Consider the following 20,615-nt stretch of genomic DNA (forward strand, 5'->3'; position numbering starts at 1 on the left):
AAAATGTTTGATTAAATGAACTGAGTTAAATTTCCACTGCCTTAAGAAGCCTTACCCAGGATTATACAGTGAATCAATGGCAAAGGCATTATTACTAGAACCTCTAGAGTTCCAGCCCAGTGACTGTGACAAGAGACCAAAGCCTAGGGATGGTAGAGCTGAAGTCTACCCATGCTGATTCCCACCACACCCACAAGCCTAGGGCAAAAAGGGTTAAAGTTTAGGAATACAAAAACCAAACAGGGATAGAATCATAGCTCATAGACATATCTGAAAGAGACCTCAGAGGTCTTCTGGTCCAGCTCCTCATTTTACAGATGAGGAAACTGAGGCCCAGGTCACAGAGTTAGTAAGTGGCAAATTAGGATTTGAATTCAGGACTTTAGATTCCAGATCCCTAGATCTTTTCTACCTCAGTTTCCTCATCTGTAAACATGGGGATAATAATAGCACTCACCTCCCAGGGTTGTTGTAAGAATGTACAGTGCTTTGCAAACCTTTAGGTGCTATCTATAAATGCTGTTGTTGGTTGTTGTTTTCCCTGTCCTATGGCTAGGTGACCTTGGGCAAATTGCTTCCCTTCTCTGTGCCTCAGTTTCTCCATTTATAAAATGGGGAGGCTTGAATTAAAATATAGGCCACTGGATGATCTCCAAGGCCTCTTATACCTCTAAGGGATGGAACAAGCATTTATTAAGCACCTACTCTGTGCTAACTATTTACAAATATCATCTCATTTGAACCTTACATGAATCCTGGGAAGTAGGTGCTATTACCTCCATTTTACAGTTAAGGAAGCTGAGGCAGACAAAGGTGAAGTGACTTGCCCAGAGTCACACCTGTCTGAAGACCGCTTTTGAACTCAGGTATTCCTGAAACCTGGGCCCAGAGCTTTGTCCACTGCACAATCTAACTGACTCCTAGAGATGAATAATTATCAAATGTCTTTATTAAATTTAAATGATTATTGTTAAATTCTCTAAGTTTAATTTGAATAAAATTGAGCATATTTTAATATCAGTTATGCAACTAACTTGCCACATGTTCTTTGGTAATTCCCTTTCCCTCTCTGGGCCTCAGTTTTCCCATCTGTAAAATGAGGAAATTGGATCATCCTCTTTCCCCCCTTTTGGCCTAGATCTGTGATTTTATCTATGTTGGGAACACCTGATAAAAAACAAAACAAAAAGAAACTTTCTGACCCATGCAGAACAGCAATCAGTCTGAAATTGATAGTCTTAGAAGAACAATTCTTAAACTTTTTGATCTCAGAACCCCTTTACACTCTTAAAATTTATTGAGTACTCCTCAAAGAGCTTTTGTTTACATGGGTGATATCTACTGATGTTTACAGTAGGAGAAATGAAAATGTCTTAGTTTTATTATGAAAAGAGTTTTGACTTCCAGGTCCCCAGACCCCACTTTGAGAACCCCTGGATCTTAGAAAACTACCTGGGGGCACTGAGAGGTTGATGACTTGTCTTGGATCATAGAGAGAATCATCCATCTAGAGACAGAAGGGACCTCAGAAGTCATTTAATCTGACTCAGTCCTTTTACAGATAAGGAAACTGAGGCCTGGAGGTGTTAAGTGACTTGATCAAATTGACGCTGTTAATAAGCATCACATGCAGAAGGGATTTGAACCCAATCAGGTACTTGGATTTCAATACCTGTACTAAGGAACTTCCCACAGCTAGTATGTGTCAGGCACGACTTCAACCCAATCTGGACTCCAGGACCACTATCCACTACCTCCACGAGCCTCTCATAGCTGTATTCTATGACCTTTAAAGTTTCTTTCGACTCTAAATTCTATGAATTAGTCTAAGGTTCCTTCCAGCTCTAGGATTCTGCATTCTGTGTTCTAAGGTCCCTGCCAGCTGTAAAATCCAACGACCTAATTAATTAAGATCTGAATTCCATGTCTAATATTTAAGGCTCTCGGGTCCCTCTAGCTCTATCTAACATTATGGGCATACCGCCGGCAGCCACTGCCCTAGAATCCCAGCACTGAACTGCCCCAGACCCTGAGACCCCTTCTTCTGAGACCAATTCCCACGCAGGTCACAAATCCTCCATCTAAACACAAAGTCCTTCCCCAATGCCAAGTCTCTACCTCCCTCACCTGTCTGGCACTCTGGGCTCTCCCGGCAGAGGTTGTTCTTTGCCCCGCCTGTCCCTTCGGCCCCCCAACGCCCCCAGGACCCGGACCAGGCGGTCCCCCAGATCCCGGAGCCGTGGCCGCAGCCGGTGCCGCTCCGCCATGGCAGGGCACGGGGCCGTCGGGGAGTAGCTTTCCTTGGACGCGCCTTCCTTCCTCCTGGAGTTGGGCTTCTAGGACAGCTGAGCAGCGGGTGGGGATGAGTGTGTCACCCGGATTCCCGCCGTGTTTACTGAGAAAACACCCCTCACCCACTCTCTTCCGCCCACTGAGCAAACAGGAGGCTGGCCGGGAGCAATCTACCGCCGAAGGTAGGGGTAGGAGGGAGCGTAGTGGCAGAGTCACCCGCTCACGTCCTCATTTAGGTTCTACAGACTCGGGGTAGGACTGGGTTAGTATAGGGGGGAGGGTCTCCCTGAACTCTCTCTAGGCTCTAGTCCCGCTTGACCTGGGGGCTGCGGATCTCACAGTCTTTCCCATTCCTCTAGCCCCTTCCTCCACCACACAATGCTCTGGGGTCGGTGGATTCTGTTTTGGGTCCCCTCCAGGGGAAGCGAAGGGGCGGGGGCCGGAGTTGGGGCCAAGGGTCGGAGACCGAGGTAGGTGAGTGAGCTACCCGAATGAGACCGTGAGTGAGCTCTGGGGCCAGAGTCTAAGAAATCTAAACAGTGTTAGAAATGTTTAGGGGGCTGGACAACTCCACGTCTAGACTTCTATTCCGTTCAAACTTGTATTTGAACTTGGCATTCAGTTGATTTCAACTCATCAAATATGGCACTATGCTCCCCGAATGGCGCTAGCATCTGGAGCCAGAAGGCGTAAAGAAAACAATCTATACCTGAAGGGACTTTAGAACCCATGTGGTCCAACCTCTCCAGTTATAGATAAGGAAACAAACCCAGAGAGTCTGTAGTGGAAGTAGCTCAAGGCCTTGCTAGCTGAAGATCCGTGGGTCTCCATGCTTTTGGCAGGTCAGGCTGGAAGGGTTAGAGGAGATTCTCCCTCTCCCTCCCCTCTCCCCATCTCCTGAAAAGCAGTCCCGTCATCTCTGCCTGTTGGTTTCCAAGCTGCCTTCCTTCAAGAGAGCTCACATCTCATCTTAGATCTTTCCTGATCCTTCCAGAGGCAGAGATTACCTCCCATTTATTCAGAATATATTTTGTATATACCTCATTTTCATGTTGTCTCCATTAGATTGTAAGTTCCTTGAGGGCAGGAGCAGTGTTTGTCCTTCTTTGTATCCTCTGAGCTTAGCACAGTGCCTTGTACATAGTAAGTACTTAAAAAATACTTGTTCGATGACTGACAAATCTGCCACTCTTCATAGTGAATGAACATTTATTAAGCATCTACTACTTCAGAGAGGCACTGTACTAAGTTCCAAGGAGATAAAGAAAGGCAAAAGATAATCCTCTCTCTAGAGGAGTCTAATTATACTTATGATCCCTCAAATCGCTTTCTACTGAACTCCTAACTAACCATGGAACCTTAGGAAATTTACTTAATCTCTGAATGTTTCCTCCTCTGGGAAGTAGGGATTTATCAATCAACAAGCCTTTTAAAAATATCTATTACTCTCCAGGTATTTTAATCAGGGCACGGAATCAAAAGACAAAATAGGAAATCAAGGAACACACAACTTGCATGAATATTGGTACATCGAAAACACATACAAGGCAGATATAAAGCGACCTGGGGGGAGTGTCATTGCCCTGGGGAAACCAGAAAAAAGCCTCAAGAAGAAGCCTAAGCTGAATCTTGAAGGAAACCTGGGGATGCAAAGGCAGTCAGGGAAGGGTTCCAGGCAGTGACCTACGTGAGGCTCTGTCCAGGGTCCTGTGTTGCTCAAAATAATAGACAAAAGCCAAATATAGCCTTTACAAACTAAGGGATTCTTCTCCCAGCTGTTCAAGCGAGTTGCCGGGACTTCCCCAGATTCTGCTTCTAAGGGCAAGCAAGCTCTAATATGGACCCACCTATCTCTGATGCTCCTTCACTTAGGAGTAGGGAAGAACAAAGTCAGAGGTAGAGGACAGAGGCTCACGTTTCACATCTGTAAAATGGGGGAAATAATGATGACTATTTTTCAGGGTTGTGTGGATGAAATGAGATAACATGTGTAAATCCTTTTAAAAATCTTTAAGTGATCTGTAAATGCAGTCTATTATTTGTTTACTATTATTATTCACAGATACATGTGGGTAAGGATGGGGAGAACCATTGGTGTTAGATTTTCCTCTCTCCTTACCCAAAGGTTTACAGCGTTTATTGTCTAAATCACCACCAAGAAAGAACAGTTAGCATCTTTGGTATGCATACCTAGTTCCCAGTAGGCAGTCAATCAAAAAAGCCCCTTTTTCACACACAGTAATTGATGTAAAGTAATCAGAAAGTGTCTCATCTGGGTAGAGATGGGGAGAATTGCCTGACATAGCATACTATATATGCTCATAAGGATCAGCCAATGGGTCCCTGCCCTCAAAGAGCTTATGTTCTACTAGAAAATGTTCTTAGGCTCTACTGAAAAACAATAAATATTTCCTATAGTACTTAACTGCAAACCTCACATTCTGTCCTTCAGTCTTGATTTCCTATCTACCTCTCCTTCTCTTCCACTTCTTGGGGCCTTTGTCCATAGCTCTGGTCCATGACCCTCTTCAGGTGACTCCGAGTGGCCTCAAGCAGAATAGCTGACCCACTACAGCCAAAGGCATGGGGAGGGAGGTGAAGGGGGATAGAAAGTCAGGAGATGATGGGATAGTGAGATCAGGATCCAAGGATCAAATAAAATAATGCGCAAAAGCCATAAAACTACTGCATGAACATCATAATGCCTATTATTCTGATTATTTCTCTAGCTTTAAGTTTTACAAAGTCTGTTCCTCCTAACAACCGTATGAAGTAGATAGTGAATGTTATTGTTCACTGTGTTTTCACTGTAGTGCTTGGTAAATAGTAGGCACTTAATAAATGCTTCTTGATTCGTTAGTTGATCGATTCCAACACGCAAAGTTATTTTTCAAGCAACTTTGGGCAGCAAGGGGAAGTGGAGCCTGGGGTGTCTTAGCCCAAATTTCAGAAACCCACAAAATCCCGGAGTCCACATGTATGCACAGACATACCAAGGTGGATGTGGATGTGCCCAGACACACGTTCATACATTGTTATTTGGTATTTTTGAGTCATTTTAGTTATGTCCACTCTTTGAGGTTTTCTTGGCAAAGAACCAGAGTGGTTTGCCTTTTCCAGCTCATTTTACAAAAGAGGAAATTGAGACTAACAGGGTTAAGTGACTTGCTCAGGGTCACACAGCTAGTAAGTGTCTGAGGTCAAATCTGAACTCGGGTCTTCCTGATTCCAGGGCCCATACTCTACCTATTGCATCACCTAGTGGTCCCTCACAATGGGAGTGGGCGCATATAAACAGACCAACACCTATAAGTGGTTCTCTGAGGCAGAGGTCTAGAGACAGTTTCCAGGGGTTCTTCCATCCTGGGAAAGAGAAAGGAGACACTTGAAAGTCTCTGAACACTCAACAGGCTGGAGGAAGAGGATTCCGTAGTAAGGAAGGAGGGAGTTTGCTTCTCTATTGTAAATTTGGTCCCTCCCCAAACCCTGGAGCCTGGTGAGCAGGATGCCATGATCAGCACTAGGGGGAGACAGAGATGAGGTGTTGCACTCTTCAGACTGAGCCCAACCTCAGCCCCAATCAGCAATGCATCTGTCATCACTCCTCCCCTGGTTGATCTCCCAGCCTCCAGTCTTTGCCTGTTGAAATCCTGTTCTTTCAGGGCTTAGCTCCAGTGATGAATCCTCCATAAATCCTTCCCTAATTTTCCTGTTAAAGGAAATACACCATTATTCCTCATCTCCACAAATCCCTCCATCCTCTGATTTCTGCACACTTTTCTCATTCTGACTTGCACTATAGCAATTTGTGTACATGGATCCCCTCCATGAGACGGCTAGCTACTTGAGGGTAGGGACTGTGGAAGGGTTTTGCCCGTAGCATCAAGCAATGAGTGCAGTCTAGCTCATCCAGGCTGCAGAGAGCCGGTTGTTAAATTTCCAATATGACCATTTATACTTCAGAAATTGGCAAATGATACAAATCATGGCTTGATTTATTGTTTTGTTGATTGCCCAGACCTAAAAAAGTGATAGAGAATGTTAATAAATAAAGATTAAATTTAAAATTGTATTGTACATATATCCCCTCACCCCAGAACTGTTTGTCAGTTACCAGCACATCCCTGCAAAAGATTGTGAACCGAGTAAAGAACCAATAAACATTTGTTGAACTCAACTAATTACAGAGGAATCTCATCTAAAACAAAAATGGAGATTTCCAGGGCTCAGGAATATCAGTAAACAGCAAATGCCACAGAGAAATATGCTTTGAGCTAGGGGAGGCAGCCCAATGTAGATGAAAGAATGTTGTTGTTAAGTTGTGTCTGACTTGGCTGTGACTCTATTTGAGGTTTTCTTACAAAGATACTGGAACGGTTCACCATTTCCTTCTCCAGCTCATTTTACTGCTGAGGAAACTGAGGCAAACAGGGTTAAGTGACTTGCCCAGGGTCACACAGCTAAGAAGTGTCTGAGGCTGGATTTGAACTCAAGTCTTCCTGATTCTAGGCCTAGAGTGCTATCCACTTTGCCACCTAGCTGCCCTAGAATACCAGAATTAAAATCAGTAGACACCAAATCCTCTGTGATGAGGCCAGCAACATTTTTTACTGCTGCAATGTTTTCCATCATGTCTGGTCTCTATTACCCTACCAGTAATGTGTAGAAGGGCACATGTGCTTCTTAGAATTTTCCGGTTGCAAGTTCTACCTTCTCTCTGAGGAGTATGAATGAATCAAAATTGTTTGTTCCAATCCATAAACATATGTAATAGGTAGACTGGCCTGTGGGATAGGTGGAAGGTAACCAGTCCTTGGAGCAAACACAGAACATTCCTGGCCTGGTTTCAGGCCAAGCCACCATGATCTCCAATTTATCCTATATCCATCTTGTTTGTACATAGATATTTACATGTTGTTTGCCTCAATGTCTTATCTGTTCCTTGAAAGCAAAGACTAGTTGTTGTTGGTTTTTTGGTTTGTTTGAGGCTTTTTGTTTTTGCCTTTTTGTGTATCCCAAGTGCTTGGCACATAGTAGGTACTTAATGCTTGTCATTGACTGATATAAGGAACAATGGTTCCTGATCTTGCAGTGACAAAAAGTTTTCTCATTGATTGTAAATCAAGAACTGATGACTGGGATTCAGAGGATTGGTCCTGAGCCTTGAAATGAGTATTCAGAAGAGGAAACTATCACATATCCCTTTAGCCTACTTTCCTTCCCAGTTTAGAGGAGCATTGGTCCTCTAGTGGTCCCAAGACAGCCACCGCGTCTCTCACCTGGCCGTGGCTGATGCCTCTGTTTCTTAGAGTTTCTTCTTTCCTGATCTTAGGTGAATGACATGTCCCAGAAGGAAGAGTCCAGGTGACCATGTGAGTCTGGGAGAGTGAGCAACCATGGGAGTGAGACTGTGGCCTACTCCCTAAGCAGGCCTGCCTCCTTAGAGCTGGAAAGGAAAAAAGAATGATGAAGGCCTGAGTTAGAGGCTCAACAGCCCCTGAGCTGTCCATTCTGGTTCCATAGGCCCAGTTAGCCTTCTCATCCAGCTCTTCAGAGGTGGTGGGTTAATTAGCCCTGCCCATTTTCACAGGGTTGCCTGGACTGAAACCAGGCAGGAAATATCTGTGCATACTTCAAAGACTGACTCCTTCCCTCTCTCTCCTCTTCCCATCCCCATAGACCAGATTACTCTTATTACACATGCATCCACATATTGGTACATAGTTATATGTAACTAGAGGGCAGCTAGGTGGTGCCAATAATGCACAGAGCACTGGGTGTGGAGTCAGGAAGATTTCAGGTCAAATCTGACCTCAGACACCTACTAACTGTGTGACTCTGAGCAGGTCACTTAACCCTGCTTGCCTCAATTTCCTCATCTGTAAAATGAGCTGGAGAAGAAAATGGCAAGGCACTACAGTATCATTGTCAAAAAACAAACAAACCCCCCAAAGGGATCATGAGACACCAGACACAACTAAAAACCACTGAACAGCAGCAAACATATATACATATACAATAGGAAGTTTAAAGTAATAGATACTAGCTCCAGAACCAGGAAGACCTGTATTCCAGTCCTGCCTCTGACACAGACTGACTATGTGACCCTGTGTAAGGCACTAGGTGTTCTAGGTAACTCTCCTAGTCTGTGAATTTGAAAGAAGGTGCCAATCTCCATTGGTAGGAGCTTCTTCCTCTAAGAGTTCCTCATACTAATGAAAACACAGGTCTGTGCCCTCATTTGCATTAAAAACTAATATAGTTATTATTAACTTCTCCCTCCTGTCAGGATCTTTATGAATTTGAGGCTTATTACCTATTTGCTATGGAATCTCATTAGTTAATACTCGTATTTTCATTAGAATCACAAAGAAAAAAACCCTTAAGAACAACTCAGACCTAAAACATTTCCAAAAGTCTCTTGATGCAAAATGCCATCCACATCCAGAGAAAGAACTATGGAGTTGGAATGCAAAATGAAACACTATTTTCTCTTTTATGTTTTGTTTTATTTCGATTTTTCTCATGGTTTCTCCCATTCATTTTAATTCTTCTATGTAACATGACTAATGTAAAAATGTGTTTAATAAGAATGCATGTGTAGAACCTATATAGATTTGCATGCCATCTTGGGAGGAAGGAAGAAGGGAAGTGAATCACATGGAATTGATTGTTGAAAATTGAAAACAAATAAATTAAGAAAAAAGAACAACCCAAAGTCAACTTCCTAGCACTTACCAGATAATGTGAGAGGTGGAACTCTCTGAAAAGATTCTGGTCCATACCAATTGGCTGGTTGATACATGTTCATTGTTCCTTACTTTTTTGCTTTTACCCCTAAAACCAGTCAAGAAGATTTCCTAATCTTTTCCCAATTCTAACTTAGAAAAGCTTCCATTGGACCCAAATGGTCAAGACTCAAGGCTGATGTCTATGAAGATGGGTCGAAGGAGCTGTCACTCAGAAGAGGGATTAGGGTTGTTCTGTTTGGCTCCAGAAAGCAAAACTAGGAAGCATGGGTAGAAGTTACAAAGAGATAAACTGAGGCTTGATATCAGGAAAAGTTCCCCATCAATTAGAGTTGTCCAAAAATTGAATGGACTGCCTTAGGAGGCTGTGGGCTCCCCTTCCATGGAAGATCTCAAGAAGAGTAAGATGGTCGCCTGTCAGGGAAGATATAATGGGGGTTGCTTTCTTGTATGAGTTTCAATAGATGGGAGCTGGGCTCTCTTCCAATGATCAAATCTGGTGATTCTGTGAATTCAGCACAACTAACCAACATATTGAAAAGCCTAATGCAGTATTCCACACACATAGTCTCTTACCTCTGGAAATCAGTAAAGGGAGATGCCATCTCATAAGAGATATCTCTTATGGGGCAAAATCTGGTTATTCCAATTTCTCAGCTTTCCGTTCTTTCCATTTATATTTCTGTATTGTAAGTAATGTCCACTAGGTAGTAGAGTGGACTTGGAATCAGGAAATCCTGAATTTGAATTCTGCATTCAACTCTTACTTACTGACTTTGGGCAAGTTCTGTAAAGAGGTAATAGTAATATCACCTACATTCCTGGTTTGTTGATTGGATAAAATGAGAAAATATTTGTAAAATACTTTGCAAACCTTTTATCGTTCAATTGTTTTCAGTCACGTCTGACTCTCCATGACCCATGTAGGTGAAAGAATGTTGTTGTTCAGTCCTGTGACCAACTCTTCATGACCCCATTTGGAATTTTCTTGGCAAAAATACTGAAGTGGTTTGCCATTTCCTTCTCCATATCATTTTACAGATGAGGAAACTAAGGCAAACAGGGTTAAGTGACTTGCCCAGGATCACACAACTAGTAAGTTCTGAGGCCATTTTTGAACTCAGGAAGATGAGTCTTCCTGACTCCAGGACTTGCATTCTATGGCGCCACCTAGCTATAAAGCACTATGCAAATATGAGCTATTATTCTTAGAATCATTGTGTGTATATTGCTTTCCTGATTCTACTTGCTGCTCTTTTGTATCAGTTAATATGTCTTCTTATGCTTTTCTGAATTAGCTATATTCATCATTCTTTTCAGCGCAATAATATTTCATTATATTCATGGACCATGACTTGTGTAAATCAACAAATGATTTGCATTTACAAAGAAGGCCAGAAAACAGGGGTTGGATAAGACTTTGTAAACCTATTATATATAACTTGTTAAAAAATACATGACATGTATGTGTGTGTGTGTGTGTGTGTGTTCATCCTTCGTTGCCAAAGAAGACCATACCATCAGAGAAATGATGACATGACCTGCACTTGACTTTGTTTTGAGTGAGGGAGGGCTGTGCATTTCTCCTCCAGAGCCATCTGCATCCAGTGATCAGATATTCCTCAGGATGACTGGAGATGACCCAGGATGAGGCAATTGGGGTTAAGTGACTTGCCCAAGGTCACACAGCTAGTGAATGTCAAGTGTCTGAGGTGAGATTTGAACTCAGGTCCTCCCGACACCTGCACTGGTGCTCTATTCACTGTACCACCTAGCTGCCCCATGATACATATGTATGTATAGACAGATAGACAATGGATAGATAACATTGTCCTGCTTGTCTATGACCCCTACTGAACTTCTTTTTACTTTCTCCAGTGTACTTTATGTATTCATTGACACTTTTTTCTTTTTGTTTGCATTACCATCACCCCCTTCATTCATACCCCTTTCCCCAAATAAAGCCCTCCCAATAAGCAAAATTAAGCAAAACAAATTTGTTTTATAATGGTCATTTCTGAAAACGGACAGCTTATTCTGCCTCTACAATCCATCGCCTCTGCACTAAGAGATGAGGGGTATTGGTCTTCCTCATCACTTGTCTTCTAGATTCATCACTGGTCATTGCATTGATTAACATTCTCAAGTCTTTCAAAGGTATTTTACTTTACAATGTTGTGGTCACTGTATAAATGGTTCATCTGCTTGCTTCATTCTGTCAGTTCATATAAATCTTCTAAGGTTTCCCTGAATTCTGTCACAGCTTATACAGCCATTCTGCCACAACTTGTATAACCATTCCCCATTAATGATAAGATTTTAAATACTTATTCCTACTAGATATGTCTGAGAGGCACCATAATGTTGTGGAGAGGTACCAAACACAGAGTCTATTGGATCCCATGAGGCCTGCAAAACTCATGACTATAACCCAAACCAGATGAAAATGTAACAACATAGCTGTTGGTAATTTGTGGCTTTCTAAGTCAATGTGAAAACCACAGGGTATGTTTCTATTTGAGTCTTTTACTGCTGGGGTAGTAGATAGAGAGCTAAACTCAGAACCTAGGAATCTTAAATTTCAGCTCCTTCTCTGATATACCCTGAGCAAGTCACTGAACCTCTCAGGGCACTGGATAACCCTCTAAGTCCATGCACTGCAGACAAGGTACTAACCTGAATCAGAAGAATTTTTCTTACCTGGGAGTTCCTCATACTAAACAGATCTTTGCTACCCTCACCAAGTAAACTCCATCTCTGATCAAGGATTCCTATGTTCAAAGTCATACTGGCTTCCTAACCAACACACTTATTGCACTTTTGAAACCCTTGTCTCCCTTGGCAGCAGAAATAAAAACACCAATGATAGTGGAGCAATGTCGGTGTGGAACATGGCACACCTGCTGGACTCCACTGATACCTTGCTTAGTTTTTCTGGACAGCTCCTTTAGACCCAACCCCACCCCCTTTCTTTTTTCTTTGTTAGAGCTGGCCCTCCAGAGAGCAGAAGGGAGAGGAGGAAGAAGAGTAGCTGGAAATTAAAGTGATTAAAAACAAAAAGTACCAATATATTTTTTAAAGAAATATACCATGTATACTACTATGATCTGCAGTTTCTTTTCCAGGACTTTATAATACCTAGAAACACTTCTAAGTTCTTCTTGGCAATAGAAATAGTCCCATGTGAATCGCTACAAGAGACTCATAGTTATCAGTTTTAAAACATCTTGGGAGATTTATGATTCTTTATTACATTTATATATGTACATTTGTGATTATTTATTTTATTTAATTATGATTTTTTATAATATTATATTTTATTACATTTATATATGTACATATACATATGTGTATAGACAGGCAGGGCAGCTAGGTGGCGCCATAGTGCACAGAATGCTGGGCCTGGAGTCAGGAAGACTCCCCTTCCTGAGTTCAAATCCAGCCTCAGACAACAACTAGGTGAATGACCCTGGGAAAGTCACTTAACCCTGTTTTCTTCAGTTTCCTCATCTGTAAAAATAAGCTATAGAAGGAAATGGAAAACCGCTCCAGTATCTTTACCAAGAAAACTCTAAATGGGGTCACAAAGAGTTGGTCATGACTGAAAAATGGCTGAACAGCAGAGATTGATGGATAAATGATGGATAGATATGGAGAGATAGAGGGATGTTTAGAGAGAGCTAGAATAGAGGACTTCTTGACTCCAAGAGAATCTGAGTTCTAATCTGGCCTCAGTTACTTACTAACTAGGCAAGTCACTTCATCTCTGGCTCACTTTTCTCCCCCAACTCCAAACCACCATCCATCTAAGCTGTCAAATTGAAATTCCTAAAAATGTCAATCTGACAAGGTCATTCTCCTGCTCAGAAATCTCTAATAACTCTGGGATGATATGCAAACTTGTCAGTATGACTGTAACTGGGGAGGGCCCATCCTGGGCATGTTCACAGTAGACTCTGGTACCAACCTGCATGGCTGCTTAGGGAAACAACTTCTAGAAGTGAGTGATGACATGCAGTGGAGGACCCCAGCTCTATTCAGAATGTGCACAGATATACTGCAACAGTTCTTCTCTTGGTGAATGAAAAGCCTTTTAATTCAATAGGCTGCTGGAGTAGGACCTACCAAAGAAAGGATGGAGGGGCAACTTAGAATGGATACTGCCTTATGGAAGTTCTCCTAGAGACTGAAGAGTGCCATCTCAAAGTGAATATGTATACTACAAAAGGAACTAATAGATCCAATCATGCTCTGTCTTTCCCAATTGTGATGAAGTCAAAGATAGCTGTAAGCCTTCTTGTGGGGAGAAACATAGCACCCGCAAAATGCTCTTCCTACCCAGGCTGACATATTGCCAGGATTGTGGCTCAGCTGTCTTCCAATCTATCTGTTTCATTTCTTCCTGCTCTTTGGTGAATGAGAATTGGAGATGGAACAGAGGAGGTTACAGCCTCATGAGCTTTGAAAGGTCACTGGCATCACCAGAGGTCTGGGAGTTGGAGTTTGTTGGGGGTCAAGCCTAGTCAGGACTGTGGTTCTGACGAGTAATCTTTGGAACTCAGCCCAGGAATGGGATCAGTCTGGTAGCCAGAATCTTGTGTTCTGTGGCAAGGGCAATGATGTCCTGGTATTATGCAAAATTTAGAAGTGGATTTGGTGATGTAAATGTTTTGTAGTAACCAATTTACATTTGAGTTCCCTCTCCCTAGCAACTGAGGTTTGGTGAAGTTTTTGTACGTTGGTTCCTGTTAATATCTTTTCATTAAATATCCCTTTCTAAAAGCTAATACATATCAATTGACTGTTGGCGATATTGAAGAGCTATTAACTGGCTAAACTGATAGTGGGGCACTGATCAATAGTATTGATACGATTTTCAGTTCAGTCTTTTTTCAGTTGTGTCTGACTCTTCGTCACCCAATTTGGGGTTTTCTTGGCAAAGATACTGGAGTGGTTTGCCATTTCCTTCTCCAGCTCATTTTATGGGTGGGGAAACTGAGGTAAACAGGGTTAAGTGACTTACCCAGGGTAATACAGCTAGTCAGTGTCTGAGGTCAGATTTGAATTAAAGAAGATGAGTCTTTCAGAGAGGCCTGGAAAGACTTATATGAACTGATGTTGAGTGAAAGGAGCAGAACCAGGAGAACTTTGCACACAACAACAACCATAGTGTGCGAGGAATTTTTCTGGTAGACTTAGTACTTCATTGAAATATAAGGACTTAAATAATTCCCTGTGGTCTCTTAAGGCAAAATACCTTCCAGAGAAAGAACTATGGAATTCTATCACAGAATGAAGCAGATAGTTTTCTTTTGTATTATGTTTTGGTATGTTTTATGATTTCTCTCATTCATTTTAATTCTTCTATGCAACATGACTAAGGTGAAAATGTTTTTAATAGGAATGTATGTATAGGACCTATATAAAACTGTATGCCATCTCAGGGAGGGCATGGGGAGGTAACAGGGAAAGGGGAGAAGGGAGGGGAAAAAATCTAAGATATATGGAAGTGATTGTAGAACACTGAAAAGAAATAAAATAATAATAATAAGAAGAGTCCCAGTATGGGATAAAATTATATTGAGAACACATTGGGATAAGGACTTGAGTCAATAGAATCAGAAAGAGCCCATAACACTTTGGGGGTACCCCTAGAATGAAAGGAGATGTAACTAAACACACTCCGGGAACTGACTTGTCAGAGCAAGTGGGACTTGGGATAAGGACCTTCTAGTGTCTATATGGATTTGTTGTTTGTCCTTCATTCTCAAAAAGGACCGTGACATCAGGGAGGCGATGCCATGACTCAAGTGAATTGGACTGAAGTGAGGCAAGACTAAGCAAAGGCACCAACCTCACTTTGTCCTCTAGGGTTATCTGGCTCCAGTGACCAGATATCGACCAGGAAGACTAGAGATGACCCCAGTCTGTATGGGTTTACAGGGCATTGAGAGCCCCCTACAATCTCATTCCCACTACCTTTCCAGTCTCATTTCCCATTCCTCCCCTTCATACACACTGTCTTCCAATTAAACCAGCCTATCAATTGTTCCTTGTACATGACATTCCATCTGCTTCCTGGTGCCTCTGTACGGACTGTTACAGGCCTGGACTGCATTCACTCCTCCTACCTCTTAGAATTCCTTCCTTCCAGACCCAGCTCTGACGTCCCCTCCTCTTAATTCATTTCCAGACTTCTCAAGAGGCCCAGAGATTAATATTCTCCTCTTGAAATTATTTTGTATAATTATGTGTCTACTATGGGTTTGTTTCTCTTACCCCAGTAGAATGTTAGAACCTTGAAGACAGGGACTGTTTTACCTTTCACTCAGCTTTTTCTCCTCTGTAGCACTGGGTCTATGGTCAGGAGGAATGTCTAGAAGAGGTTGGGGTAGAGACCAACAGTTTTAATCTGAGAATATTCTCCCTATTATAGTCACTGAGTCTTTTAGGCACCTAGAGTCCCATCTTTAGCACCCGTAACTAGAGGAACTAGGGAACCTATTGATCGGCTGCCCTGGGAACACTTCTCATAGGGCTGATCACTTGTGGGGAGATACCTGTGTGTTTGCTAAAGGATGTGTAGGTCCTGGGCTTTGGATGGCTGGAAGCTATACCAATCAATCCATCAAAATGCATTAAGCATTTACTGCATACCAGGTATTGGGCTAAGTTCTGAGAATACAAGAAAAAGCAAAAAGTTCGAGGACCTTACATTCTATTGGGGTTGATGATACCTACATAAATAGATATTTACATACAGAATGGAAGGAAGTCAGCCCTAAAGGGGAAGACATTAACAACAGAAGAAGAGGGGAAGCAAGACCAAGGACAGCATGCTACCCTAGGGAGGGGTACCCTGTTATATAATTAGGAGTGCCTTTGCCTCCTTTATGGGGAGACTTTAGAACAGGTTATGCCTTATAAAAGGGGCAGGAAAGGCAGGAAAACTAACTCACTCAACAAAGGAAGGACAGAGGCTGGGCAAGTCTGGCTCTCAGGACTGGAAGCAATTACTTGTTACAGGAACCAAGGTGGACTCTATGGCTTCTGGTGGAGCATTCCACTGACATTCTGAGAGCACTACAAAAAATATTTCTTGTGAGGCTTTGAGAACTTCTTATAACCTGGTAACATCTGAGGTCAGAGGACCTGGGTTCAAATCCCACCTCTGACTCATATTACCTGTGCAACCTTCGGTAAGTCAAAACCTCTCTGGGCCTCACTTTCTACATGTGTCAAAAGACACACTTGGATTAGACAACCCCTGTGTGGTCTCTTCCAACCCAAGATCTATGATCCCCCCATTGGTGTTATTTTATGTTCTGTGTCCCTGTTAGAACTAAGAGTTTAAAATTTTTTAAACTGGAAATCCTTTGGTGGTTGTTTCAGGGATGAGGAAGGGGAACACTTGAAGCCTTTGTTCAAAGAAGAGATGCTCAGGCAAAAAAAGTTGTAGCAGCCAGGAGAAAACAGAAAACATGATTCTGGGAGACCGAGGAAGAGAAAAAGGAGATGACTGAGGGCCAGACACCAGAAAGACCAGCTAATGTTAAGGAAACTCACTCTACTCAAGTCAGTACTCACTCTGCAACTTAGTATCTTAGAGGAATAGGATGGGACATTTAGCAATTAATTGACTGGTCCAGAGGCATGTAACCAGCATTGATGGAGAATTTGAACTCAGATCTTTGTGCTTCCCAGGCTAGCTCTTTAAGATTGATCCACCCTGGTTTCTCCTCCAGAATAACTGCTTTAGAAATATTTGTTGATATTGCTGACAGTTTGGGTTGTGACCAGTGGGAGTCAGTGCGGAAGATCCAGAACACCAGGTTTCAGTACCAGCTGTTCTGGTCTCCTAGCCTGGGAAAAGTCCTTCCTCTCTCTACATCTCAGCCACTTCTCTGACGAGTAGGCAAGGCTGGAATAGTAATGCTCTAAAGTGCCTTCCAAATCTAAATTTCTGTGTGCTGAGGTCCCTCAAATTCAAAGCAATTCAAAGAGCATTTGTTTTTATCTTTTATCTTTTGTGGTTCTGGCCATATACCCTTTATTGTACAAGGAAAATGAAAAAGATGTTCATTAAGAGCTATTCTTAAGAGCATTCATATGAATGACCTCCTAATGCTCTTCCCATCCCCCCAGGTGGTGGAAGAGGCTGGAAGAGGAGGGAACTTTGGTCTACTTGGAGATGCTCCCTCTCATGGCCCAGTTAGTCAGTTGCAGAGCAGAGAAACACTGGGCTACAATGCTCCTCATCTAGTTGCCCAGAAGGTGCCAGTCACCTACCCTTCACTGTTCTCTGGGGGACTGGCCAAGACGTAAGGGAAGTCTGTGAAGGTGAGCTAAGGAAAAGCTCTAAGCAACAGAAGACCCCCTTCCTGCCTTTGAAGATCCATAATGGAACGTAGAATGTCAGAGCTGGGAGAGTCCTTAGAACACAGAATGTCATAACTGGAAGGGACCTTAGAATATAGAATATCAGAGCTAAGTGATTTTAGGACAGAAAGTCAAAGAACTAGAATGGACCTTAGAACACCTAATGTCAGAAAGAGAAGTGAACTTAGTACACAGAATATCAAAGCTGGAAGAGACCTTAGAACATGGAATGTCAAAACTAAGGGACTTTAGGACAGAGAGTCTAAGAACTGGGAGGGACCTTAGAGCACCAGATAGAAGATAGAAAGGACCTTAGAGGTCAGAATGAATTCAAGACGGTGGAGTAAAGGCAGGGACTCACCTGAGCTCTCCCTCAAGCTCCTCCAAATACTTTTAAATAATGACTCTAAACAAATTCTAGAGTGACAGAACCCACAAAAAGTTGGAGTGAAACAGTTTTCCAGGCCAAGACAACTTAGAAGGTCAGCAGGAAAGGTCTATTATACCAGGGTGAGAGAGGAGCACAGTCCAGTGCAGGCCAGGCCCAGGCCCCAGTAAACCAGGATCAGACCTCAAGGTGACTGAATCAGTGGCAGCAGTGGTGGTTTCTGGAACAGTTAGCCCACAGACCCACAATGGATCAGAAGGAGATTTATAGGAGTCCCTTTGCTGGCACCAGGGGCAGGACTTTATTGCATTGTCTACACTTGAATGTGGGTTCCAGTCCTGTGTCTTAGTCCCAGGGTGAGGAGGAACACTAATACAGTACAGCTTGCAGCTGCAGGGGAGCAGGGACTCTGGTCACAGTTCCTGGGTTGAAAAAAATATTTGTGGTCTCTCACAAACCAATGCACAGTACAGAAGAGTAGTAAACAGACCTCTCCCTAGATTCTATCACCTTAAAAGAGTCAAAAATTTACAGGTCTGCAGAATTACCTCTGAAAATAGCTGTACAAAAATCCTGAAGCCTGGGACCCCTTGGCTTGGGAAGCAGAGCCCCATTTTGGCATAAGCTAAAAGTCAAGAAATAGGCTAGAAAATGAACAAACAACAGGGAAAAAAATCTGACCACAGAAAGTTACTATGGTGACAATGAGGACCAAAACACATACTCAAAAGAAAACAACAAAGTTGAAATTCCTGCATTCAAAGCCCCAAAGAAGATTATGCAATGGTCTTAGGCCATGGAAGAGCTCAAAAAGGATTTTAAAAATCAGGTAAGAGAAGTAGAGGAAAAATTGGGAAGAGAAATGAGAGTGATGCAAGAAAACTGAAAAAAAGTCAACAACTTGGTAAAGGAGGCACAGAAAAATACTAAAGAAAAAACAAAATAGGCCAAATGGTAAAAGAGGCACAAAAAATCCAATAAAGAGAAGAATGCTTTGAAAAGAAGAATTTATCAAATGGAAAAAGACATACAAAGACTCACTGAAGAAAGAACTTTAAAAAGTAGAATTAGTCAAATAGAAAGAGGTATAAAAGCTCACTGAAGAAAATAATTTCTTATAAGTTAGAATTGGACAAATGAAAGCAAAAGACTTAATGAGACATCAAGAAACAATCAAACAAAATCAAAAGAATGAAAAAAATAGAAGAAAATGTGAAATATCTCACTGGGAAAAACTGAACCGGAAAACAATGAACAATTTAAGACATTTTTAGAGATAATTTAATAATGGGGAGATAGTTTAAGAAGTATTGGACTACCTGAAAGTTATAATCAAAGAAAGAGCCTTGATAGCATCTTTCAAGAAAATATCAAGGAAAACTGCCTTGATATTCTAGAAGCAGAGGGTAAAATAGAAATTGAAAGAATTCACTGATGAACTTCTGAAAGAGAACCCAAAATGAAAACTCCCAGGAATGTCATAGCCTAATTCCAGACCTCCCAGATCAAGGAGAAAATATTATAATCAGTCAAAAAGAAATAATTCAAATATTGTGTGGAGTCATAGTCAGGATAACATAAGATTTAACAGCTTCTACATTAAAGGATCAGAGCGTTGGGAATATGAGGGCAAAAGAGCTAGGATTACAACAAGAATCGTCTATCCAGAAAAATTATGTTCAATCTTTCAGGGGAAAAAATGGATTTTCAATGAAATAGCCAGAGGACTTTTAAGCATTCCTAATAAAAAGACTAGAGCTGAATAGAAAATGTGACTTTCAAATACAAGATGCAAAGGAAGTATAAAAAGGTAAACAGGAAAGAGAAATCATAAGGGACACAATAAGATTAAACTTTGTATTCCTACGTGGGAAAACGATATTTACAATTCCTACAAACTTTCTCATCATTAGGGCACTGAGAAGAAGTATACACAGAAATTAGAGGTGTGAGTTGAAAGTGATGATACGATTACCTAAAAAAATAAAATTAAGGGTTGAGAAAGAAGAATGCACTGGGAGAAGGGGAAAGGGAAAGGTAGAATGAGATAAATCACCTGAAATAAAAGACGCCTGGAAGAGATTTTACAGCGGAGGAGAAAATGAGGGAAGTGGGGAGGGGAGCACAAGAACTTTACTCTCTCATCAGAATTGGCTCAAAGAGGGAATAATATACACACTCAGCTGGGTTTAGAAATCTGTTTTCTCATACAGGAAAGTAGGAAGGGGAAGGAATAAAAGAAGGGTGGAGCTGATAGGTCAGTTTGGGGGAGGTAAAGGAAGTAAAACACTTTTGAGAATGGGCAGGGTAAAAGGAGAGAGAGAGAGTAGGGATAGACAGGGAGAAAATAGGATGGAGGAAAATACATACATAGTTGGTAATCATCACTATGAAAAAAATTTACAGCGAGTTTCTCTGATAAAGGTTTAATTTCTCAAACATATAGAAAACTGGATCAAATTTGTAGAAGAACCATTCCTCAGTTGATAAATGGTCAAAAGATACGAGCAGGAAGTTTTCAGACAAAGTAATCAAAGCTGACTATAGAATCATATGGGGGTGGGGGGTGGGGAATGCTCTAAATCACTATTGATAAGAGAAATGCAAATTAAAACAACTCTGAGCCACTACCTTACACCTGTCAGATTGGCTAAGATGACAGAAAAAGAAAATGACAAATGTTGGGGGAAATGTGGGAACATAAAAACACTAAGGTACTATTGGTGAAGTTGTATACTGATCCAGCCATACTGGAGAGCAATTTGGAACTATGTCCCTTCATAACCTTTGATTAAATAATACCACTA

The 20,615-nt window shown here is 41.8% G+C and overlaps 1 protein-coding gene across 1 annotated transcript in view; it reads right to left on the minus strand.

The window, feature by feature from the left end:
• The window catches only part of CRYBG2 (crystallin beta-gamma domain containing 2), a 37,234-nt gene extending 34,806 nt beyond the window's left edge, over positions 1–2,428 (minus strand). Inside the window, exon 1 of the mRNA XM_072609457.1 lies at positions 2,128–2,428. Within this exon, the coding sequence (XP_072465558.1) occupies positions 2,128–2,267 (140 nt within the window). The 5' untranslated portion in view covers positions 2,268–2,428. The remainder of the gene's footprint in view (positions 1–2,127) is intronic.
• Positions 2,429–20,615: the final 18,187 nt, after the last annotated feature.

This window comes from Notamacropus eugenii, chromosome 5 (genome assembly GCF_028372415.1).
Source record: "Notamacropus eugenii isolate mMacEug1 chromosome 5, mMacEug1.pri_v2, whole genome shotgun sequence".
Lineage (NCBI taxonomy): Eukaryota > Metazoa > Chordata > Mammalia > Diprotodontia > Macropodidae > Notamacropus > Notamacropus eugenii.